The following is a 25,686-nucleotide window of genomic DNA, read 5'->3' as shown; positions in this document are numbered from 1 at the left end:
CCCTGTGGGTCTGTATATGTGATTTATGTGTATAAGTAACTTACATGTATAATATAAGCATGTGTCTTGTGTATGGGGGTAATTTACAAATGTACCTATAATTTTTATTTGCCTGTGCAATTTATCAAAATGAGGAGTTCCTGTACATTCTGCCTTGTAGTTTGTAATCTGTTGTGAGCACTTACCCCTGTATGTCAATATTCTTTTAGAACATGACTATAAGGGCTATGACATGTCATCACACCTTGATCATCTATCTAGCTGGATCCCGGGGTTGGATGTCTACAGGGACAGACTTATAACCAGTTGAGTTTTGGAATTTGGGGCCCCTTATCATTGAGGCAAAGAGGTCTGGGGTGACCAAATGGAGATGAGGATGAGAAAATAGGCAAAAGCCTCTCTCCACGCCTCCTTCTCCCAGAACCCCACACAGGGGCCCACAGTCCTTGAGTTCATTAGAAATGCCTGGGGGAAGCACAAGTGATAGAAGCACATTACATCTCTCAGGGCTCCGTGAAGCATGATGTTGCGTGGGATTGTGGAAGGCATTATTTATTTTCAAATGCACCTTGCCTCCAGGAGGCAGCCCATTCAGTATTTCCAGTGTGTCCATGCTGCTAGTCTAGTGAAGGACGTGGAGGTTAACGTTTGTATGCTAGATATTCAAGAGAAATTATCGGCTCAAGTGTATGCTTGAGGCTGGTTGGCAATTTGAGGCTGTATGCCAATTTTAAAAATAATAATACCCAGAGTCCTCATCGTTCCTCTTTAGAGAGATTCCAGGAAGAAGGAACATTATTTTCTTGTACAATTTGTCTGTATCTCTGCTTGTTATTCATGTGACCAACAGAGACTATGTCTTAACCCTGAACACTCTGTGAACAAACAGGACTTCCCATCTGTGGCTTTAAGCCTCCTTGGTGTACCTGGACCTCACTTTTTCTCATAGTGCCAGATGGAATGAGGAAAATATATTGTTTTAAACTGCTTGCAGTGTGAGCAACAGTCAACACTCAGAAGTAAGCAAAATGTGCAGGGCGAGACCTCCTCCTTTGTTTAGCCAAGACTCTCGATAGGTAGGGTTACTAGAGGAAGTAAAGATCCCTTGGGCATAGCTTGGGTGAGAGAGATAAGGATAAAGAACAGTTAAATCGCTCTGCATAATAATTTGGGATGTGTCTGCTGGGGCCTGGAGAAAAGGGGTGAGATCGTAGAAGGGAAAGTGAGACCAAAGGGGTCCTAGCAATATAGTGGGAGGGAGGGACCCTAGTGGGAGGATGAGGCCAGTACTGCCATCAATCCCAGAGAAAGGGGGACCCATGGAGGCAGCAGGTGCATTGGGTCACTGAGCAGAAGTCAGGGAGCAGCATCTTAGGTGGTTTCCCAGAAGCTGACCGGAGACAGGATTTGAGTGCAAGCAGACAATTAGGGAGGTGATCCCCGAAATGCTGGTAAGGGGAGTAGGGTGAGAGATAAAGGGATGGCAGGAAGTGGCAACAAGCAGGACATCACTCTGGGCAGGTGGGGCTCAGTCTTGCCGGGCAGCTCTGGCAGACAGCACAGAACACACCTGAGTTAGCCCACCGCTGGGGCAAAGGGGCTGGATTGTTTATCTACCAACTCCTCCACACCACCCGCTGATAGGCCCCTCCCCGGGACGCTTACTCCCCAGAATTCCAGCCTCCTCAGTGCGGAGAGGGAAGCCTCAGGCAGGAAGGTACAGGGGCTCGCAGTGGAATGCGGTCTACATGTCCTCGAATGGTGAGTGCCAAGAGCTGGCCGGTCACTGGTGAGGTCTGCTGTCGGCACCCAAGACTGAGACTCACCGGAAGCACTCATGAATTACCCTGCTACTACAGTTTGGTTGAAGGCTGGCCACATGAAGGTAGAAATTACATAAATAAATAAAATTAAAAATCTAATATTCGGGAGCCCCAGGGTCATCCAGTTCAAACCCATTATTTTACAGGCAGCCAGAGCCCAGAGGATTTCAGGGCATCTTTGTCTACACAGCCAGATAGAAGCAGGGGATTAGCAGGGGAAGGCCAAAACATTTAACCTTTCACACCCCTGGGAATCCAGGAAGGAAGTGATCCCAGTGGCCAGGTGAGATGGTTGCTGATAAATTCATAGAACAAACACTGCTAGGTTCCCAATGTTCACATCTAATCTGTATTGCAGGGAACTTACCATGGCCCAGCACTGTTCTAGAAGATTAGGACACAACAGGGAACAAAGGGGCAAAATTTTGGCCCTCAGGAATCTCACCCTTGAGAGGGAGAGATAGACAATAAACAAATAAGTAAAATATGTAGTATGTTGGTGACAAGCATATGGGGAAAAAAAGTCATGAATGGGGAAGGGGGTTATCTGGGGTGTAGGTGTGTGTGCTGTTAGATGAGTGGCCTGATGAAAACCCACTAAGGAGGAGACATTCGTGTAAAGATCTAAAGGAGCTATGTGGACATCTGGGGTAAGGGCAATCCAAAACAGAGGGAACAGCAGGGGTGCCTGGGTGGCTCAGTCGGTTAAGTGACTGACTTTGGCTCAGGTCATGATCTCACGGTTCGTGAGTTTGAGCCCGCATCAGGCTCTGTGCTGATAGCTAGGCCTGCAGCCTGCTTTGGATTCTATGTCTCCTCTCTCTGTTCCTTCGCCACTCACTCTCTGTCTCTCAAAAATAAATAAACGTTAAAAAAATTTTAAAAACAAAACAGAGGGAACAGCAAGTGCAAAGGCCCTGAGGTGGGCTGTGCTTTCCCAAGGGGCCAGTGTGGTTGGTACAGATCATAAGGGCTCTGGCTTTTACTGAGTGAGAAGAAAGTTCCTGTAAACTTCTGGGCAGAGGAGGGAGAGGATCTGAGTGGGCTGGATCACTCTGGAAGCTGTGTTGATACTAGAGTGAAGGAAGGGACAGAGAAAGAGAGACCAGTACCAGTTAGGAGGGTGGCTAATCTAGGTATGACATGACAGTGACTCACTCCAAGGTGATAGCAAGGGGCAAGAAGTGATTGGATGCGAAGTGCATCATTTTTAAGGGAAAGTATAAGTAAAATACACATTTGTGCCAGAAGTGATGTCCCAGATATCCATACCATACAAACCTAAGAGGCCAAGAAGGCCAGACATGGACACTGCCTGTGTGTGGTGTGGGCTTAGAGAGGCGAAGGGTGGCATCCAGTGACTTGGCCAGCACCCCCCTCCTTCCTCCTTGTTCCTTTCCTTATGGCAAAGACCCTCTTTGAACTTTCCCTACTTTCCCCATGGAAGGTCTGTCCCATAAGGGGCCCAAAGGAGGAGTTCGGGCTGCAACTTTCCTATTTCATTATTTAAGGCAACTCACTCTTGTCACCAGATATTGAATTGCAGGGGACTCTGAAGTCAGCATGGTCTTGTTACTGCCACACACCTCCTGAAGCTGATTAATATTGTGGACTTTGTGAGGCCCAAACTGGTAGGCTCCTGTGTTTCCTTCTGCCCTTTTTTGGAAAGTGGGGGTGAGTGGTTATTTGGTATGTGTTAATGTTTGTTTGTTTGTTTGTTTAGAGAGCGAGCATGAAGCCGGGGAGGGGTGGGGAGAGAGAGAATCCCAAGCAGGCTGCACACCCATGCGGGGCTCGATCTCACCACCATGACATCATGACCTGAGCCAAAATCAAGAGTTGGATGCTTAACCAACTGAGCTACCCAGCCTTCCCTTGCTACTGTTTGGAAGTAAAAGCTATTCTTAAAGACAGCTAATGTGACTTTCCACTTAACCCTTTTCAAGTTAAATGTCCTCAGAAGGGTCGGTGTGCGTTTGGACTGACGTAGGAAGAAATGTGGCAGCTCCCCGAACTAATTATGACTCGTCTTCACGTCCACACGGAACATCAATACTGTGCCTGCATCATGCCCAACAGTTGACTTAATGACACATCCTGGATATAAATCATTCTTTTCTAAACTCACTTTTCCTGGATAGTACTTCCATTAACATTGACTCATATGGCAAATTTGTACAAATTAGAACAAGATACATCCTCCAGGCAGGTTGCAGATTCCTTGTGTCCAGATGTATCCGGACTGGATACAACTCCTTACTGGATATCGGAGACTAGGTGAGTGTAGCTGTTGTGCATTTTGGCCCCCCTCACCCAGCACCCTTCTGCAGCAGGGGTCCGCCCTACAGTATCCAGACTGAGCCCACGTGAGCGAGGCCTCCAAACGTCGAAGCCAGCTAATTACCTAGGTATTGTATGCATGAATTCCTGGAAAAGGTCTGCCATGACCAGCCCATACTTTCGGCCAGTTGCATGGGCTCCATGCAAGCTGGCTATTTTAAAGAACAAAATCGTTGGAGGAAGTATCAAACATGGGTGGAATATTTTGGGATCATGGAAATTATTTTGCTGTTGCTTATAATTTGTTGTGAGGTTCTCCAACTATGGAAGTGCCACAGGCGCCCATGGCATCCTTTGTGTTATGCTTGGGAAGACTGTCTGCCTGCCCTCCCGGCCAGGGCTTGAGGTCCAACAGCCCAGCTTTTCCCTGAAAGCTGCAGCAGCCGAGGACATCAGTGCCCACCCATGTCCCCTTGGCCCTCACCGTCCCCAAGCGTGCAATGGCTCCCGATAGCAAGTGCTGGGGACTCATCGCCTGAGAGGTCCCTCTGGCTGCAGAAATGTTCTTGGTCCACTGCACCACGGGTACGGTCTGCTGGAGGATTTGATGTCACCCGAAGCTCTCCTCGACTGGTGACAAAGCAGGTTGGAGGCCCTTCCTCACCTCTTGGGGGTGACAACTCTGAAGAATGTGCTTTTCATAGTGTCACAAGTTCCTGCAGGGGGACTGAGCCCCAGAGGCCCCCTGGCAGGAGCTTCTCATTAATACACACCTCTCGGTCTGTTCTCCACACCACCCTGCAGGCTTGTCCTGAACGTACTTCCAAACAACCTCCTTGCCTCGGGGTCCGCTCCTGGAGAAGCCCAGTTGCAAGCAGCTGCTTAAAGGACTAAGTACATTGATTCTTCCTTCAGCTCTTCTAATTCTTTCAGACTCCAGTGCAGACGGGGAGTAATTTTCACAGAGGAATTGAACGTACGCAATGACAGTCAAATCAATCCCGCTCAGTGGGCAGAATAAGAACCGCTGTTATTTCTGCAAACCTAAATATGCTGACGCCCGCAAAATGCCAGAAAGAGAGAGGCTGTCAAAACAAAGATAACGGATACGAACGCACCAAAGCAGTCAGCCCTGGCTAGCGCCATCGACCCCCAGGTGAACGCGACTTCACCATGAGAAGTCCCGATTTGGAAAGTGTTTCAGGTGTTTCTCCTCGGAAACATCCTTCACAACCGTTACCCAGTTATGTTCCCACTCCCTCGGATCTCTCCCCATCTCCGTAACCACCTCTGTCCTACACTAAGTAGTGAGACTCATACCAGGAAACAGTGGGACCCTGTCCACAATTACGGACAAGCCCATCCTTTCCCTGCTGCACTAACCTTGGTCGTAAACCAAGTGGTCATATATGTGCAGGTCTGTTTCCCTGCTCTTAATTCTTTCCCTTTATTCACCAGTTTCTACCTAGGCTGCTAGTTGGTTCGTCTTCATGCGGCAGGTATTTATTCAGGTATAAAAAATTTGCTACAGTTTATTTAGAAAAGGCAGGATGAATGCTTGATTTTGCCCCTTTGTTTATAAGTTTCATTTATTTTTAATTTTTTAAAAAATGTGTTTATTTATGGGGCACCTGGGTGGCTCAGTCAGTTAAGTGGCCAACTTGGCTTCAGATCATGATCTCAAAGGTTCATGAGTTCAAGCCCCGCATCGGGCTCTGTGCTGACAGCTCAGAGCCTGGAGCCTGCTTCAGATTCTGTGTCTCCCTCTCTCTCTGCCCCTCTCCCACTCACACTCTGTCTCTCTCAAAAATAAATAAACATTAAAAAAATGTTTTTAAATGTTTTTATTTTTGAGAGAGAGGGAGACAGAGCGCAAGCAGGGGAGAGGCAGACAGAGAGGGAGATGCAGAACCCAAAGCAGGCTGCAGGCTCTGAGCTGTCAGCACAGAGCCCGATGCGGGGCTCGAACTCATAAATCGTGAGATCATAATCTGTGCCGAAGTCAGACGCTTAACCGACTGAGCCACCCAGGCACCACTGTTTATAAGTTTTAGAAATAGTTTTAATTTACCAGCATCCTTCAGTGGTGATCCATTGACTTTAAGTATCATCCAGAATTCATGTATTTAAACCTAATTGATACATTTCAGTCAATTGCAGTTATTAATCCCAACCAATGTTCAGAATGTCTTATCTTTGGGAGCCTCTTCTTGTTGAGTCATTTGGACGTGGCCCTATTGTTTTTTATAGCTTCCTTGCTCTCTAATACATTTGCAGCAATAGGTAATGGGCAGGTAGGGAGCCCTTGGGCAGCTTAAAATCTCACAAGCCTGACTGGGGGCTATGGGGAGTTCAGTGTGAGCAGCCATTTACATACAACAGGTATGTTCGAGAGAGGGCGGCCCAGACCCAACACTAACTCCTCCACTCCCATAGGGTCGTCTCCAGGGTGATATGAAAAGGCCAAGCATACAGATCAGGAAGCAAGGGGGATGCGGGGAGGGAAACACTAAAATAACAATAGCTAATATTTATGAAAACTTACTGTGTGCCAGAAGCTGGTCTAAGGTCTCTCCAAGTCCTAACTCATTTAACCCTCATAACGACACCGCGGGGTGGGCACTGTCATTACCCCCATTTCACAGATGAGGAAACGGAAGCACGGAAAGGTTAAATAACTAGGCGGAAGCTACCAGGTCATATCAGGTCATGCCAGAAAATGATGGAGCCAGGAGACAAAGTCAGGGGCACTCTCCCAACCAAAATGGAAAAGAAGACCAGCACTCCTCCTTTGTGGATCGTTAAGGATTCTGTGGAGGGAGGGTGGGGGTTTGCAGCGCACGTGGGAATCTGCGCAGTCAGCATCCAGTGAGAGTTTTCGACCTGACCTTGGGATGCCCAAGGTAAGTGATCCAGCCGCTAACCTCAGTTCCCCCTGCCTCCCTCCCCAGCAGTGTCCCTCCTAGTCTGTGCACCAGCCCCAGTGTCCAGCCCTGCTCCCGCCTTCCCTGGAGCATGGTGCTAGCTCCTTCCTTCCCCAGCATCCCCCAGAAATTCACTTCTCAGACCAAGGTGGGAATAGCACAAATAAGTTTCTGATGGGGGATTAGGAGGTGCTTTGCACATCTCCTCGAGAATCGCTATTTTGTAGAGGAGGAAGCTGAGTGGTTGAGTGTTTTGTTCAAACCATGAAGCTAGCGACCTCTGGACCAGGTTTCCACTCAGATCTCTCTCTCACACCACAGCCCTGTGCCTCACTCGTGCCCCACTGCTGCCCTCTGCTGGGCTCATGAGAGCACCTCCCTGATGTGCTGTAACCACGTGTTACCTACGCTTCCAGAACACGGTGTCCAAAGTGATCCCACCTGAGGAGAACGTTGGGGGGGGGGGGGGGTGGGGGGGAACAGGGATGATATTTCTCATTCTCAAAGCCACTGGCAACGCTCCTCAAATCACATCAGTAGAAACCATATTATTTTGCTATGAAGAACAGTATTAGGATAATTGGTGACGTTTGAATAAGGTTACATAAAAGGGACATCACGTCTATAACTTTCAAGCAATTTGGAAAAGTGTGTGTGCAGAGAGAGAGAGAGAATACTTGGGAAAATGTTAGCATTTGGGGGATTTGGGGGAAGTATGTAGGGAATTCTTTACTATTCTTTCTCTTCTGTTCATCTGTAATCATTTCAAATAAACTGTACTTTCAGGAAACCACCCACCACAGCTCCCCTGAGAGTAGTCTCTGGCTACTGATGGAGCCTGTAGGAGACTACAAATTTCTGAGCCACGGGGCTCCCTCCTCGGCCCTTCTTCATGACAATAAGCACAACCACCATGGTAGGTCCGGAGTACAGGGACCCTTGAGAGGAGGAAGAAGCTACCTCTTGGGCAGTAGCTACTAGGGGTCTTCACTTCCCACAGGACCCCATGTGCAGCCCTACTAAGGCACACACGAATTTGTCACTGTAGGCAACGAGGGGAGACCCTCAAAAAGGATAAGCCTGTGTGTGTCCGGATACCGGTCAGCATAGTGAAGGGGCCAGAAGGCATTTCTCGTGAGGTAGAATGAAGGGCATAAGATGGGGCGCTTGGGAAGAGTACAGCTGGGTGACAAGGAAAGGAGCTACCTGGGGGCACATAGGAAACACTATGGATCTCTGTCCAGCAAAATAGAAGCAGACTCAGTCTGTGAGATGTGAGAAGACACTATGAGCACTGAGTGGAGGTGCTGGGAGGCACAGGTCACTCTACACCGGGGCCATGGTGCAGAATGCCATCCAATGATTAATCCAGAAAGCTCACCTCAGGGCACCCTGGGGTGCCCACTGGGGACACTCCCCCAAGAGGGTGCTGACCACCTACAGGGGGAGGGGTGTCTGAGAGGGGATGGACTCACTGCAGGGAGTTCCAACCACTGCTTTTCAACCTTGGCCATACATTGGAATCACCCAGGAATTTCTTTAAACCACCCATGCCTGAGTCCCACCCCCAGAGATTCTGATGTAATTGGTCCAAGGTGCTGCCTGGGCGTTGAGTTTTTGTTTTTTGTTTTTTAAGTTCTGCAGGTGATTCTAATGTGCAGGCAAGCTTGAGAATCACTGGCTTAGAAGGCACTACCTTCCAAGGCTCTTTGAATCTCAGAGAAATCAGGACCACATGAACAAGATCAGAGGGCCCATCTTTGCTGTAGGAATAACAGCTTCAATCACCTCAAAGAGAAATCAGAATGAACCCTGAACCTAGTCTCTGATGGATGTGCATCTGAGCCTGAAAATGCACTTAGGTGTCTTGTTAAAGTTGAGAAGAGACATTAAGGGAAGGGCGGCATGGTTTTATTGCATTTGAGAGCAACCTGGGTTTGGGTTGATTTTGGAACTGGTACTGTCTTCTGGCAAATATGGGGAAGTAATGGCTTGTGGTTATGTCACCGTGAGGCCATCAGTCCATTCTCTGGGGCTTTCTACTCCAACTGCCAGTCCTCTGAACATCCAAATACAGAAGTCACTCTGGCTTTGTTTCCCTCTGCCACCTTCCCCCGGGAGACCAAAAAGGTAATGGCACCCTTCCTTCTCAAGGAAGGAGCACCCAAGCCTACAAAATTCTGGCCCCCTTCTCCAGAAGGAAGTTAGCAGCCACGGCTGCTGTGGCTGTCGGGTGGGAATGGGGCCACCTGAAGACAAACTCCATCCAGGCCTTTGTCCCATCCGAACAGCTGGATGGTCTGAGGCTCCCCGAGAAAGGAAACACTGTCTCATTGAAGGGATGAGGGGAGAGGCCCAAGTGAAAAGCGGATCCCCAAGTCCAGAATAACGAACAGAGGGCTTAGTTTTGGGCTTCAACTCTTCCCCATCAATGGTCTCATCCTGGCTCCTGGTGCAGAATATTATCTATATCTTGGCCACCCCCCTGGACTGGACAACCCCACATGGGTATTTCACAGGCACATCAGTCCTACTGTGTCCAAAACCAAACGCCTGATCTTCCCTCTCTGCTCCACCCCCCACCCCAAATCTGTTCTCCCTCAGCCTTCTTCAGCCCCCCAAAATGGCAACACCATCCTTCCGGTTGCCCAGGCCAAGAGCATCAGAGCCACCCTTCACTCCTCTCTTCTCTCCCATGCCACATAGAATCCTTCAGTCCCACCACACCGGCCACGCTGAGCCACCGTCTCCTGCCTGGACTGCCACTGGGTCCCCCGCTCTGGTCGTCCTCCTTCCAACCCCTCTGAAATCTGTTCTCAGCACAGCAGCTGAATGACTTTGAAAACATCTGATCAAGTTACTCCTTGGCTCCAAGCCCTCCAACAACTTCTCATCTCTCACAGAGTAAAAGCCCGTGGCCTTGGCCTCCATAATTACCCCCTATCTCTGGGACCTCATTTCCCACCACCGCCCCCTCCCCATTCACCCTGCTCCACCCCCATTGCAGCTCCTTGAGGACATGTTGCTGTGCACCTGCCCAAACACGCCCCCCACACCCTTCAGTGCGTCCAGTTGCCCAAACATCCCTTTGGTAGCAAGGTCTTCCCGAGGGCCCTATTTAAAGCTGTAACCTCTCCCCACCAGCCCTCCCCTCTCCTGGCTATGTTTTCTCCAACTAACATACTACCTTTTCCAGGTGTCTGCCACCCACTCCTAAAATGAACTCCACAAGGACAGGGACTTTGTTGGCTCTGTGGCTGCATCCCCAGTGTCCGGACGGGCCAACCACAGAGCAGATATCCCATGAGCATGTGCTGAATGCGTGGAGATCATCAAGACCAGAGCACAGGGGCTCTGAGGTCGAAGGACACCAGGTGCAGACAACTGCAGGGGGTGTCACGGGGGATGGGCCCTGATACCACTGACTGGGGACCTCCTCCTAGCAAGCAGAAGGACCTCGTGGGCCTGGATGACAAGAGCCTTCAGCACATGGACTGGGGACCGGGGGCCCCACCATTTCTCCAGCACCACATGAGCCTTGGCTCCCAGTACAACAGGGGGGCAGGCAGCCAGGGAAGACAACCAACGCTGGGCTTCTCATGAACCTTGGAAACCCACAGCTTGCAGTGAGATTTTGTTGGATTAAGAAAAGTTAAGTGAATACGGGCTATTTTGCACCTTGACTATTGGGCAGCAATTCCTACCAGAAGATCCCCACTGAGGGTCCCTGTGGGCAAGAAAAGCAGAGGCCCCTTGCAAAATGCAAACACTGATGGTCCCTCCCGCAGGGCCGAGGTGCTAGCCTGGGGGTGGGGGGCGCTGGCCCACATGCTCCCAGGGCTGCAGACTCGTGGTGTCCTCCACCCTCCCACCAGGCCCACAGTCTTGCTGAGACAGCAGAATCTTAGGGTGGGACGGTAAGTAGGGGTTAGGCAGGCAGGGGGAGCCGGGGGAGGAGGAAGAGAAATCTGGCAGAGGATACAGCATGGAGGCAAGGAGGTAAGTGCCTGGGACAAAGCGGGGACGTGCACGGAGCACGGTTAGGAGAGAGCAGGGCCCAGGTGTGGGGTCAGAGGGCATGGCCTTGGGAACACACCAACAAGCCTCAACTTGGACCTAAGGCCGCAGGAAAGCACCCACCTGAGAAAGCTTGTCCCTGCCGGAGTGGGCTGGTAGAGCCTGACTGGTGGAGGTGGCCAGACCGCAGGAAGCTGGCTGGCAGGCAGGGTGAAGGCAGGATGGGCAGCTGTGGTTACTGAAAACAGAACACTAGTTACCGGCTGGGGAACAGAACACTAGACTGGGGCAGGTGTGGGAAAGGGGCCAGGGTCTGGGTTTGGTCGTGCAAAGTCCACATGAAGGGGCCTCACAGCCCATGTGGGCTAGCGATGTGGACTTGGGAATCGTGGAGATGAGTGTGGTAATGGGAGCCGTGGGAGTGGGGGAGAATACCCAGGACGGAGTTCAGTTGGAGGGGAAGAGGGCCTGGGGCAGAATGCCACCATCTGAGGGACGGGCGGAAGAAGGTACTCAGAAAAGTGGCTGAGGAGGGGCGCCTGGGTGGCTCGGTTGGTTAGGCGACTGACTCTTGGTTTCGGCTCAGTCATAACCCCCACAGTTCATGGGATCAGGCCCCGCGTTGGGCTCTGCACCGACAAGCCCGTTTGGGATTCTCTCTCTCCTTCTCTTTTTGCCTCTCCCCTGTTCACTGTTTCTCTCTCGAAATAAACAAACATTAAAAAAAAAAAAAAAAGGTGGCGTGGAGGAGAAACTGAGGAAGCCCGAGGAAAGCCAGGAGAGCAGGTTGTGAAGGCCAAGGGCAGAGTGTCTCTAGAAGCAGGCAGTTGTTGGCAGCATCCTGGGAAGGGACGCTGGTTCCACACAACCAGCACCCCCCAGCTCGAGCCAAGTGCGTCCGCCCCTGCTGCACCCCTGGTCTTCAACAGGCACTCCTCCCCCAACAGAAACCACAAGTGACACAGAATTTAATAGATGTTTATTTGTGTAACAGGAACACTCGGGTATATAAATAAGGTAAATACTTCCCAATGGACAATACATCATGTTGTGGAACCGTGCTGGAAAAGAATCTACGTGTATTGTTCAACAGGGATCAGACAGCGCGCAGAGAAAGGTCAGCGGTGGCTAACACACATGGACGGTGAACCACTAAGTTGGGTAAAGGGCACGGCGGCAGCACATGGGCTCACACCTATTGGGGGAGGCCCTAGGACTGCCAGGTGGGCTCCACATTCGCCCAAGAGCTGCTCCAAGGTCACCCGTGTTTGAGGTCAAGAAAACCAAATGTCAATACCCTGTATATCCATGCAAGAATACCAAATCTCACCCACACAAGAGGAGGAGCAGAGAAAGTGACCCTGAGGGGGCAGGGTATATACGGGCTAACCTCTGCGTGGCTCAGACACAGGCAGTGATAGGCAACATGTGACTGCCTGGCACTCCCCAAGGGAGGCCACTTCTGTTTGGGGGAACTTTACCCTTAAACAGACCCTCAGAATAGACAGAATTGAGGAGGAGCCCATAGCTGTGCCCAACTCACCCAACAGCACAGGGCTCCCAGGGCTTCAACAGAGGGGACTCTTTCCTCTACCACTTTGATCTTCCCCTCCTCTCCTGGAAAGTATAAACATCAATAAAAATTAAAATTTGGTATCAGCATCAGCTCCAGAAGGTAGTCCACAATCCATGAGCTTTGCCTCTCCCCGGATGGGCTTCTGAGCCCTGTTCCTGACCCCTGCACCCACAAAACACACAGCCGGCCTCTGTCAGTCTGCCCTCAGCTGCAGGACTCCTGGCTTCTCCTTGGCTCCTGGGGTCTCTCGGCTGTCCTCTGGCTGGACAACAGCAGCTCTCTGCGTCCTGTCCCTCACCTGTTCTCTTGGCTCCAAGTCCTCTGGTTTTATTGGCCCTGATGTCTGTTCGGCTCTTCCCCTTTCTAACCAGTCCCCAGGCACCCAGCTAGTGTGACTTACGGCAGGAACACGGTGCCCTGTGTATGGAGGATTTAAACGAAACAGCACACGAAGGGCATCTTTTAAGAACAGGTATGCACGTTCTGCCCGCTAGAACTCCCTTCCTATTCTGGCGTTTCTAGGCACAAAGGCGGCAAGCCCAGTCCATGAACCTAATGGAGGTGAGAAACGGACGTGTTCCAGGAGCCAAGGACAAAGACAGCGATGCGGACGATATCAGACACAATTTCTCCCGGAACAGAATCACCAGGGGACTAAGCCCAGCTAAGCCATCTGAGCACTACGTATAGGTAAAGCCCCCAGGAGGCTGTAAGGAGCTAGGCCCTGCCTAATGCCTGGAGACCGACACAGAGGCATCTTCAGCCCAATGTCCAGAGGGCCCTTCTCCCCAGTTTAGACCCCACTTCTCTACAGAAAAAAGCAGCCTGGGTCCATCTGATGCAACAATGAGGGAGGAAGTGCCAGGTCTGGCAAACACAGGTCCGGGAGGGCGTTGAGGGCAAGCCAGGATCAGCCTGTCACAGCAGCTGCTTACTAAACACTTCCACAACCTTGTTCTCCTGATTCCTGTCATAATCACTCCTTCTTTGGGTAACTGAAGGGGAGAGGCCATTATTTAAATACAATGGGCCTTTGAGTCTGGTCTCCATTCCCCACCAACACCCAGGGAACAGACAAAGGTCAATTGGTAGTCCTGTTACCATCATTCCCTTGGCTCGAGAATTTCACAGATCCTTGGACAACAAGATTCCTTCAAAGCAAAGAACTCTTCACACGGGCCCTTCCCAAGTCCCCATCTCCATTTGGGAAATTAAGCGGAGGAAGTACTTTTCACACAATCCAGTGCCCCTTTCCCCTTCATTCATCACACACCCATTTGATCCTTCAACCTAGATTCTAGCTAACCTAGACTCCAGCAGAAACATCCCACACCATCTATCCTCAAGAGGTCACCTGCTTCTAGCCCATTACTACTTTTAAGAAAGCATGAAAAACGAGCCTCCTAACTGGCTATGTTGTGAGGGTGTGGGCAGCGTTTTTAGGCTTTCCATCGGTCCCATAATCACAGGTTTCTCTTTTCCCCACTCTTCTTGGCCCCGGAGAGGTCCATCCATACCGAGAACAGCTGTAGGCCCTTGAGCTGTGTGCAAAGAGCACACAGAGGAAAATGAGCAGAGGAAAACGGGGTCCGGAGTTACAGACCCTCACGTCTCATGGAGTGGAGGTGCCATCAGCAAGAGGTAAGGGCCTTCTTCTCCATGGAAAGTCTAGACCAGGGGCAGCAGGAAATGGGCAAGACCTCAAGGAAACCATTCCAACTAAGAGGGGAGAATCCCTGACTATCCTCATGTCCTCTTTCCTTTTGTCAGGCTGGTCTTCTAAATGTAGTATGAAGCACCTAGAGGTCGTAGGTGAGCGTTAAGAATGGACTGCTTCTCTCAAAATCTTCTCGACGGTGAACTCCCGGGCTGTGTGCAGGGCAAGTGACAGTGTAGTATGGAAGGACCCAGTCTCTCGCATTACACCAACTTGGGTTCAAATAACTCACTTGAGTTCAACAAAAATAACTACCATTTATTGAGCGCTTACTATGTGCCAGGCATGGTGCTCGACGCTTACATGCATTATCTCATAAAATTCTCACAACCATCCTGCGAAGGTGGTACTACTATCAGGCCCTGGCAGGTTGGAGTTACACCCGGTAACCTGCCCAAACCTAGGGCTATTTGAGCCCAAAGGCCATCTTCCTAACCACGGAGATCAGCCTGTCATGGTCTCTCAGTCTCTTTATCTACAAAATGGGAATAATCCCTAATCAATAGCTGTTTTCTGGATCAAAAGAATAATGTCTGTAAACCCTTAGCACTATGCCTGGCACATATTAAGCACTATCAGTGTTCTTGCAATTATTAGTAATAAACATACCGCTGGTATCTTGTTGGCTCAAGAATAAAATGGAGCCTCAGCAGACAGGCATTCGGTGGAGAGGACAAGGGATGGGTCAGGGTTTTCAAATGGCCCATAGGTTTGAAATCCACTGACCATAAATTCCTGGATGCCACATTTCTGCCCCCTATTCTCATAAATCACACACATGTTCTACAAACCCCAATACTTCAGCATCCAAAGTATACCCCCCTAAACTGCCCTCACGGCTGTGATCTCTTTGCCCTCGAAAACATGGTGAACATACAAACAGGGGAAAGTCTTAATCAAGAGGCAAGAATAGCCTCTACCCACCTGGGAGCCCAGGTAAATATGGTCATTGCTGGTCAACCTGAGAGGGGGAGGGTGGCAGGGCGGAGCCAGGAGGAACAGAAAGACGGGCCACTCTCCAATGGTACAAGCAGTCAGCAGCCGTGACTCCGTTCCTCACTGAGAAGGGGCCACCTCCTGCAGGGATGTGAGTGAGCAGAGTCCAGGACCAAGAGGAGATGGGCCCAGAAGAGAACTTTCACTCACCACCACTTGGTCCAAACTGCAGCACCCTCTGTAGATTAAGCCATCAGGCCCTCCCTCAACAAGGGAAACCACGTCAGGCAGTGGGTGTGGCAAATCTCTTCAAAAACTGGAAACTGGTCAACTGGAGATCGATCGAGGGAAAGGGAAGTTTGTTTTCACCAAGACAAGGACAGAATAACGAGACTGCCCAAAAATCAGCCCCTCTCTGCAGGGAGTGGGAGGTCTGTTCTGGCTGCTGTCACAGCCCCTGCTGCAGACAAGCACAGTGAGTGGGTCCACGCTTATTTTCTTGTGATGTGTCTAGACAGCCACCTGGACATCCTCCTCTAGCCTTTCCCCCCCACCCTGACTTTGGAGGAACAGGAACCCTGGGACCAGGTGAAACCAAACCCCTCCCCACTCCACCCTTACCCAGCACATCATCGCAATGCACAAGCAAGGTGGGCACAGACTGCTACTCCGAAAGACTGACAGTGCCTAAGATATGATGAGCACAGGAAGAGGTTCCAGCAAGGATGAATCACATCTGGCAGAGAAACAAAAATCTACTTGCCTAGAAACTTACCTAGGGCAGGCTCCTTATGGAGCAAGGCCATTGTTAATTTTCCAAGCAGTGCCGCTCTTTGCCCTGAGCCATTCACATCCTCCCCTGCCCACCGCCATCAACATCCAGGGTGCTTCTGAGCCTGCTGGGACCTCATGGACACACTGAAGATCTGAATTCAAGGATCCATTCAGATCAGCCTCTGGCCAACTCAGCAACTCACTTAGACTCAAATCACAGGGTCTGTTTAATCGCCTTTAAAATATATCATACAGGAAGATTCCAAAAATATGAATCAAGTTACAGGAGAAGAAGCCCAGTAGGGAAAAATAAATACCATAAGAGTGACTTCAAAGTCCACCTGGGCAAAGTTAAATGTTACAGTTCACTCCTTCTACAAGTAAAAGAGACGCTAATTTCAAACATACACTCTTGTAGAATTAGAAACCCAGAAAACACTATGGAAAACACTAAGAGTAATATGTTTTAAATATGATTACACAATAGCTACTAATATGCTCAGAACATGAAACAGGCAAATAATAATAAACATAAACAGGACCCAGGCTGCCGTGGACTTTCCCCGTGCACGGGGTGGCAGTTAGGTGCGCCTGCTTGTAAAGGGGAAAGACCCAGGTGTCCCGTGAGCGGTCACAAGTAGGGCTCACAGGGAGGCGGCTCAGGCCCAGCCCTCTGCAGATGCACCCTGCTCTCCTTGACAGCGTGTCCGTCAGCTCCCTGAGGAAGCTCCAACTTGGTGCACAGGCTGACCTCCTCAGCTTGAGGAACGAATATTCCAGAATTCTTGGAATTTCAGGCACACCTACACCACTTTCACAAAAGCAAGTGGAACTAGGGCTGATTCCTGTCCTGGCAAGCTGGAGTGAGGTCTGCCTCTGCCCCACGACCCTGGGGAAGCGCTCCACGTGCTCTTGCCCTCAGCGTCCTCACAGGCAAGGCACCTCAGGACTCTTGCCTGAGGCCCCTCAGGAGGCTGCTGTGAGAACCTATAAGATTCAGAGCAGAAAACAAAAATCTTGGGGCACCTGGGTGGTTCAGTCGGTTGAGCATCTGACTTCGGCTCAGGTTGTGATCTCATGGTTTGTGAGTTTGAGCCCTGCATCAGACTCTGTGCTGACACCTCGGAGCCTGGAGCCTGCTTTGGATTCTGTCTCCCTCTCTCCCTCTGCCCCTCCCCTGCTCATGCTCTGTTTCTCTCTCTCAAAAATAAATAAACATAGGAAGGAAGGAAGGAAGGAAGGAAGGAAGGAAGGGAGGAAGGAAGGGAGGAAGGAAGGGAGGAAGGAAGGGAGGAAGGAAGGGAGGAAGGAAGGGAGGAAGGAAGGAGAAAGAAAGAAGAGAAAAGAAAAGAAAAGAAAAGAAAAGAAAAGAAAAGAAAAGAAAAGAAAAGAAAAGAAAAGAAAAATCTTGACATCAGGACTGCATGACATTTATGAAGCAAAACAAGTGGGAAACACATCCACACACGAAGTGAGAAACTGAAGTCACAAGGGAGAGTATACAGTTTCAGCCACATTTTATTTCTCACACAAAAAATGGATCTGAAGCAAGTTATACCATTCATTAAGAATGCACAGGTATATGTTAAAATAGTCTTTTGAATCTCGTCTGTACAGTGAAATATCTTCAATAAATGGGAGAAAGAAAAACACTGTGCATATATATAGATATAGATAAATAGACACGAGGTGGTGTCACATTCCCAGCTACTAGGCTAGGAAGCTCTTCTTATTTGACCTGAAAGCATGTGGGGAAATCAGAAGATAAAACCCGAGCTGACCCTCTGGGCTTCTTGCTGAGAGCTCTCATGAGCACCCAGCTTCAGCTTCCTGGGATGCCAGGACCCTCCCCACTTGGTGACCACTTCCACAAAGGAATGTGCCAGTCACCTCGATCCCAAAGATGGCCTTATTCAGGAGTTGCTGGGCCCCAGCCACCAAGCACCCCGCCACATGCCCACAATAAGGCAACAGAGACTACCCCTTCCGTCTCTGGTCTCAGGAACCAAGTTCATTCTTCAGTGTGAAAACTGGACTTGTTACTAATTACCTCCACTAAGATTTGTGGGTGAGATACTGACTCATCTCAAGGACCAGCATTTAGAAATGGCCTGAAAGCTGTTGCCTTTTGGGTGCCCAGGACATCACTCGATACCCATAAGTAGCCTCTGGTGACAAGAACTTGCTCAGCCAGAAATCACAGAATACTGGACTTAGGAGAGAGCTCCGAAAACGAGGCCCCAGAGAGTGCTATGTCCTGCCCAGGGTCACAGAGCCACAACAGAAACCCCAAGCAAAAACACATTTTGTTTTTAAGGGGGCCTTGGACCTGAAAAAGAAAAGCCATGTGCTGAAACAGAAGTACACGTTCAGAAGAAAAAGTCACGTAGTGACTGAGAGCTGCAATGTTGAGGGAGGCCTGCCCTGTGCTGCACATGGCAGCCATCTGGGCGGACTGTGAGCTTTCAGGGAAGCAGGAGGGCTGATTTAAACAGAAACAGAATGAACCGGCCACAGACCAAGGTGCTGAAGCGGGTCTCTGCACTGCATTTGGCAATGAGAACAGCCGTGGCACAGAATAAGCAAACACATCTGGGCACCAAGTTCTCTCTCCCATTCTCCCCTGCTTGCTGTCCTGACAAAGAACTTGTCTTCCCAAAGTCAACCTCACTCCTATAATCAGGCAGGGGAAAAAAAAAATAAATCACAGTTTAAAAGGAAAAAGGTCCCTCAACGAAATACACGCTACATTTAAACTGGTCACATTATATTAAAAAAAAAAAAAAAATGTGCACTGAATCTTCAGAAGAGTCAAAACCTCTAATCGGATTAGGTTTCCAGAGCTGTAAGCAGGATTCTGTGGTTTCAGTGGAGAAGTCATGGTACAACTGAAATCACTGCAAGGGATAAGTGATTTTTAAACCACACACACACACACACACAGATACACACTTGCCTTAAGAGGAGTATATACACAACACAGCAGCTACATGGGTGGTCGGTCAGGCTAAGGGTGCGTGAACAGGAAGCCCCCTGCTCCCTAACAGGAAAGCCCCCAGAAAGGATTCAGCAGCAACAAGTCTACAGCCCAAACGTGAACAGCATCGTCCCTGAACAGACACAGTTAGTCGGAGCCACCAGAGCCTACAGCCTGTGGGAGGGCTCGGTTACAGTCCATTCTACTGCGTACACTTGAGATATTACAGTGTATTTTTTCAGACTATTATAAATAATTTCTCGTGCTTTCTGGAAAAAAAAAAAAAATCAAACGAAGCCTTCTTTCATTCAGTCTGTGATGAAGTAAGGTGAACCCTTCTCGTAAAGCACAGCTCAGGCTCCCCAGGGCTTTGTGAGCAGGATGCTCCTCTGATTAATAAGCTTGTGTCCCTCCAGCCTACAGAAGGCAACCGTCCCGTCACTCCAGCTCAGGTGTTCTCAAGAGGCCCGTGTGAAAGCTCTTGGGGAGCAAAGGCATCCAAGCTGTGCACCTCTTCCCTGCTGGGGGGGGCAGCTACAAGGCAGGCAGGGGGTCCTCTGAACCGGTCAGACACAGACGAACGTCTCCACTCTCTGATGGAGCACCGAAACAGAAGCTCTGGCTTGGGAGCTAGAAGTACCCAGCAGACCCACCCCAGGTGGGCACGACACTGCCTTCCAGGTTAAAACTTTTGTATAAAAGACCCAAATGGTCTTACTCCTGTGACTTCTTTCCAACTCAAAGCTATGGTTTACCCACAACCCAAATCATAAGCACATAGACTGTATATATACAGATTGTTTTTAAATCCCACAAATAAAAAACACTCTACAAAAAAAACAAAAAACAAAAACAAAACAAAAACAAAACACCAGTGAGTTGAAGCCTTGTCATAGTCTGAGACACACCAGTGGGGCTTGCCTTGGGGCCCTGCCTCTCGCTCTGCTCACTCTTGCTCTCTCGGCCCTGGGGCCCCTACTCATCCTCCGTGCCGGCTGTCAGCATCCCCTTGTCAGCCAGGTGAGATCTGAGGGTGTTGAAGATGTGCAGTTGTTGATCTGGACGCAAGGTCAGGAACTGCTGAATCAGCTTGCTTGGGTTCGGGCCCCTGGAGGAGAACGTGAGGAAACAGCTCTGAGTGGGGGGACTCAGCAGCTTCTAGGGCCTGATTATCCAAATAGCTGCTGTTCCCTGTGGATTCTCTACTCATGGAGGGCAGGGGGCCTCAAAGAATCCATTAAGAGCAGCAACTGAAAACTGCAATCATATTTGGGATGCTTTTCACTTTAACTGAGGTGTAGCTAAAATCTCAGATGTTCACCACACTCAAAAATCCAACAACTGGCTTCAGATGGAAAGGCATCGTACCTGATAAAACTGGCAATGTACACGTTGACAAAGGTGGCCATCAGATACTGGCAGTCAAAGCGATCCATGATGCCGCCATGGCCGGGAATGGTATTGGCAAAGTCCTGTTAGAGGCAGGGGAAGGACTGGTAAGCCTGGGCTAGGCCAAGATCAAACCCTGCCCTATGGTCCCACCTCAGTGTCCAGCTACTATCCTGAGTAGCTGAGGGCAACAAAAAGTAAGAAGTATGGACCCAAATGCTGAGGGTATAATACCACAAAATCTTATTATAAAATGTTTCTTTTGAAGAAAGATACAAGGTATATTAACAAATAAACTGAAAATCCAACTACAGTTGACTCTTGAACAACAGGGGTCTGAACTACAAGGGTCCACTTAAACGTCATTTTCTTCAGTAAATATAGTACAGGAATATAAATGTATTCTCTCTTCCTTACGATTTTCTTAATCACATTTTCTTTTCTCTGGCTTGCTTTATTGTACGAATACAGTATATAATACATATAACATACAAAATAGGTGTGAATCAACCAATAATTCTTCTGGTCAACAGTCACATGTGAGTTTTCTAGTACATGGGAGGATGCAGTAGGGGGGAATGTCAGTGCCTCTAACCCCTGCATTATTCAAGGGTCAAAACTATACTGAATTTTCTTGGAAAGCAATGTATTTTTATTTAACCTACCTAAATCTCATGCACGAGTGAAGGAAAGCACACATTAACAGTCAGGGTTTATAGCCTGGAATTTTGAAGGGGGCGGTGGTTGATGGGGTGGGACAGGAGACTGGGCTGGGAGACAGAAGAATAGGGAAGACGATTTTCCTACTTTGATTTTAAAGGCTCGTTTGAATCCACTTGCAAAGAATCCTCCAAAGGGGCCGATGAGCGAGGCAAAAGTGGACAGGGCGATGCTGTGGATCTGGAAGGGGTACATCCAGACTGTTGTCTGAGAAGAACAAGGGAAAATCAGTCAAGATGCCTTGTTGACATAAATAACTCTTTATCAAATGAACTATATTTTCCCTCCAAAATCAAAATGAGTAAGAAAAGTGGATTTTGTGTTTGTAAATCTCGAATATCTGACTTAATGGAGGACATTAAGTATCATACATTCAGTCTGTTGCAATATGTTTTGGCTGACGTATGCGGAGAAAGTCCAGCCTTACACAAATTAGGTAGTTGAAAAAAAGGAAGAGTAGGGGCGCCTGGGTGGCTCAGTTGGTTGAGCGTCCAACTTTGGCTCAGGTCATGATCTCACAGTTTGTGAGTTTGAACCCCATGTCAGGCTCTGTGCTGACAGCTCAGAGCCTGGAGCCTGCTTCGGATTCTGTCTCCCTCTCTCTCTGCCCTCCCCCACTCACACTCTGTCTCTCTCTCTCTCTCAAAAATAAAGACATTAAATTTTTTTTTTAAATAAGAAAAAAAAAGGAAAAAAGGAAGAGTATTTTAGCACGGTCTTTCAGATGCTTACGGGTATTCTCCTCTGATACTGCACCAGAACTTGACAAATGGTAGTTTCTTAAAAATTTGTCGAATTTGAGATCCAGGAATGAAATTTTTGTACTCTTAGCATTAAAATCCATTGGTCTGTCTTGAACTTTGAACGGACCTTTTACCCACACGTGACTGCTGTAATGCCATGCACTGACTATTTAGGAAATAATAGTTCACTAAGTTATGTAAATCTTCCAAACGTGGACACATTTTGCTATATATGATGTCAAAACATCATTATGTTAAAGTCATCATATGTTAAAATCACTATAAAAATCTTACAAAGAATCACCACAACTCTCATCAGCAAAGCTATGAAGTATTAAGAGCTCTGGTGGAAACCCTATGACACTTTCCAAAATACTAATTTTCACTTGGCAGGTGAATTTTATCGTTGGTAACAATCACTGTTAGGTGTTTTCCTTCGAGTGACAGACTCACTTTTGTCATCTTCAAGGAAAATGTTTGTCAAATACACAGGTCTGAAAAACCATAGCTTGTCGGTACTTTTCAAGTAAAAATGATGTCCCTATAAAACAGCAGCTAGTTCAGCTCATATCTCAAACAGGCGCACGTGTGCTTTCCTTTAGGTAAACGCTGTACTTCAGTATTTACCAGAAATCTTTTATGCATCGTTTTCATACACAAGAGTATTAGAAAGATATGTATTCAAGGGTCAGGATTTAATAAAATGAATAGTTTTACTGTTTCATCAAAGACACTCTTCGGAGGAACTCTCTTATTCTCACTGCGTGTGTGTGGCACGAAGAATCCAATGACTCAGTCCAGTTCGGGGCCAGAGCCCCCACTCATACTAACGCACCAGACGAGTTTACCCATCACTGCTTGTGTACCCTACCATTCACAGCAAATTTCAACAACGTAAACAGGCAAATGATGTCATTATATTGTTATGGAAATAATCGTGACTTCACAGGCCCCCTGAGAGGATCTCAGGGTCCCCCAAGGATCCACAGAGCACAGTTTGAGAACCACTGGTCTAAATGAATAGAAGTGAGATGAAGTGTCTCCTTCTGCTTTCAGCCTGAACTGACCTGAACAATTCTCTGTCCTGGGGCTTGCAGCGTTGTGGAGGGAGGAAGCTAGGTTGTTGTTGTTGCTGTTGTTGTTGTTGTTGTTTTGAGGGAGTGGTCACTATCTAACCAGGGATAGCTTGCCCCATGTGAATGGCACGTACCAAGCCAATGACCGACCGGATCACCTCAGGAATGTTGTACTCCTGCAGACGGAAGAGGTCCGAAGGCTCACAGTCCACAGTGAAGCTGTTGGTGTCATTGTTGTACTCCACGGGGCAGACAAAGCATCTGTACCCGGACATCACATAGGACAGCTGAGGATGAAGAGCAGAGACGGGCAGAGGAGACCAGTCCCAGTCATCCTGCCTGGGTGGCAGACACGGGGCCTGACTGTGTCCCTCACAGCGCCTAGCCTGCTCGCTGCAAGCTGTGCACTAAATCAGAGGTTCGTATTTCCCCACGTGAGTATTTTGCCAGAATCTGGGAAAAAATTTTAAAAGAGGTTCATGGCCTGCTGAGGCTTCACACATACTTACCCCAACATCCAGGCCAAAATCCAGGACAGACCTGAGGAATCTGGGCAAAGAACTACAAGAAGATTCCCCCCATTCAGGGAAGCTACGGTCCCTTTTTCTCAGCATCTCTTAATTTAATTCAAACGGGAGGCAGGTTGGCAGGGAGCGATATAGTGAGAGACAGCCAGTCCAGAGGAAAAAGGAAGAAGAATAATGAAGTAAGGGAATCAGTACTGGAGGATGGCTGGACACCTCTGAAGAAAGGAGAGAGGCTGGCCTGATGGTCAGAAGCAGGGAATGCTCCAGAAAGGGTGGGAAGATCAACCACCCACAGGCAGGGCACAAATGGGAGAGAACCTTGGCCAGAGTGGCATGGCTCGCCTCACCTCCTACTCTTAGCTGCCAATCACTTGATCTTGAAATATCAAATGCGTGGACAAGAACGCTACCTGCTGAGTGTCACCATGCCTCGACATAGGGGGAGTACAGGTTCACACGGCCCTGCTCAACTGCCAAGACCCTGTTTGGAATCTGGCAGATAAAGGACAGCTGGCTCTGCCCGGGCCACTTACGGAGCATGCCAGGCTCATGCCCCTTGCAGGGCAAGGTTACCATTCAGTGGGACAGGGTCCTTGGCCTCGGGAGACAAGCTCTCTAGCCCTGGACAAGCTTTGAAGGTGGGCTGAGGTCTCTGTGCCCTCTCCCACCCAGCGGGAAACCACCACCTACCAGAAGGCCAAACACCACTGTAGCAAAGAAGCCCCCAATGAAGCCTTCCCAGGTCTTCTTCGGGGACAGCTACGGACAGAGAGCAAATCTTAACAAAGGTCATTTTGATAACTGGCTTTGGAACAATGATTACTTGTTTAAAACCTTCCTACTGTTAAAACAAACAAACAAAAAATAAACAAAAAAACCTTCATTCTGTTAACCACCTCCCTTTCTAAAAATAACGCCATGCTTGGTTTCCTTGTTCCCAGCCTGATATCCCTCAGTTTCCTTTCTGTCCCAATTAGTCATTCAAATAATTTAATTATATTATCAAATAGTATACTAATTAAATAACAACACTCAAATTCAGATCAGAGCCCCCAAAGCGTGCCTGTATAGTCTATACAATTATCTTCTCTAGGAGCTTGTTCTTCCTTTCTGAATAGTTGTCAAATGTCTTAGTCTGGCTTTTCTCTTAAGACTAAACTATTGCAAGACTTTCTCCAAGATGACACGAAGACATACACGCTAGTGAGATTTCTTCTGTGCCAAGCTGATCCTCACTGTTGCCTCACAGTGGTGTTTCATGTTAGGGTGACCCACTTACCTTAATGAGTGGGGTCCGACCAAAGAAGAAGCCAAACATGTAGGCCATAATGTCATTACAGATGACGCAAGAGATGGGGACAATGAACCTAGGGAATAAACCAAAGTAGAAATCAACTCTCCTAAGATGACAATACCTCAGATGTCTATAAAACACTGCCATTCATCACTTCCGGCACCAAAATAACCCCTAAGTACTTGTTCTCCACTAACTAATAAGTAAAAGAAATTAAATAGCAGACAAGCCATACCTAGTACCTGGCACACAGCAGACATTCAAGTGTTTACTGAACGACTCCCGAGTAAACGGAGGTGGTGTTCTCTAAAATGCCATTTGTTCTTTTTATCCTTACAAAGTTAATATAGGCACACAATACTACAAATTTAAACTGTAAAGAAAAGAAAGTTTTCCTTGTTTCTCCCATCCCTATCTCCATTCCCCAAAATAACTGCTTTTAATGACTTCTGACTTCTCTTCTTCTAGAGGTCATCTCCATAATTCTATGCAGTATGTTTCATAATTTACCTATTTTTTTTTTAACTATTTATGACTAGCTCTGATGAGGCCTACATTTCCTAGTGCTCGGCTGAGTGCACAACCACACCCCATATAGCTGGCTACCTTCTCGACACCCGCCCCCCCTCCCACCAGCCCCCACCATGAAACAGGAGGCTGTTCCCACACTTGTAACATCTTTCTGCCCTCCTCACTCTCCACTCTCTGGCCAGCACTTTTTTAAAATTTCCCCTATTTAAATTTCTGAATTTCACATACAGAAATCTCTGACTTCCTGGCCCCTAAACTACAGGCAGTATTTTCTGACTTCCTGTTTGTTAAGGGAGCATCTGTATCCTCTCAACACCACGCGATATTATTTACTTTGTCGAGGCTTCTAGCACATATTCTCTGCTCAACATATTTTCTACAT

General features: G+C 48.5%; 1 protein-coding gene across 2 annotated transcripts in view; it reads right to left on the bottom strand.

The window, feature by feature from the left end:
- Positions 1–17,547: 17,547 nt before the first annotated feature.
- CDS2 (CDP-diacylglycerol synthase 2) overlaps positions 17,548–25,686 on the bottom strand; it is a 56,005-nt gene continuing 47,866 nt past the window's right edge. For both annotated transcript variants that reach the window (XM_027069619.2, XM_053200217.1), the window contains exons 8-13: positions 24,759–24,846; positions 24,170–24,238; positions 23,087–23,239; positions 21,221–21,340; positions 20,393–20,496; positions 17,548–20,132 (exon numbers count right to left, since the gene is read on the bottom strand). In XM_027069619.2, the coding sequence (XP_026925420.1) occupies positions 20,000–20,132; positions 20,393–20,496; positions 21,221–21,340; positions 23,087–23,239; positions 24,170–24,238; positions 24,759–24,846 (667 nt within the window). In that variant the 3' untranslated portion in view covers positions 17,548–19,999. The remainder of the gene's footprint in view (positions 20,133–20,392; positions 20,497–21,220; positions 21,341–23,086; positions 23,240–24,169; positions 24,239–24,758; positions 24,847–25,686) is intronic.

Source organism: Acinonyx jubatus, chromosome A3, assembly GCF_027475565.1.
Source record: "Acinonyx jubatus isolate Ajub_Pintada_27869175 chromosome A3, VMU_Ajub_asm_v1.0, whole genome shotgun sequence".
NCBI classification, from domain to species: Eukaryota; Metazoa; Chordata; class Mammalia; order Carnivora; family Felidae; genus Acinonyx; species Acinonyx jubatus.
This window is presented reverse-complemented; position numbering and strand designations above follow the sequence as displayed.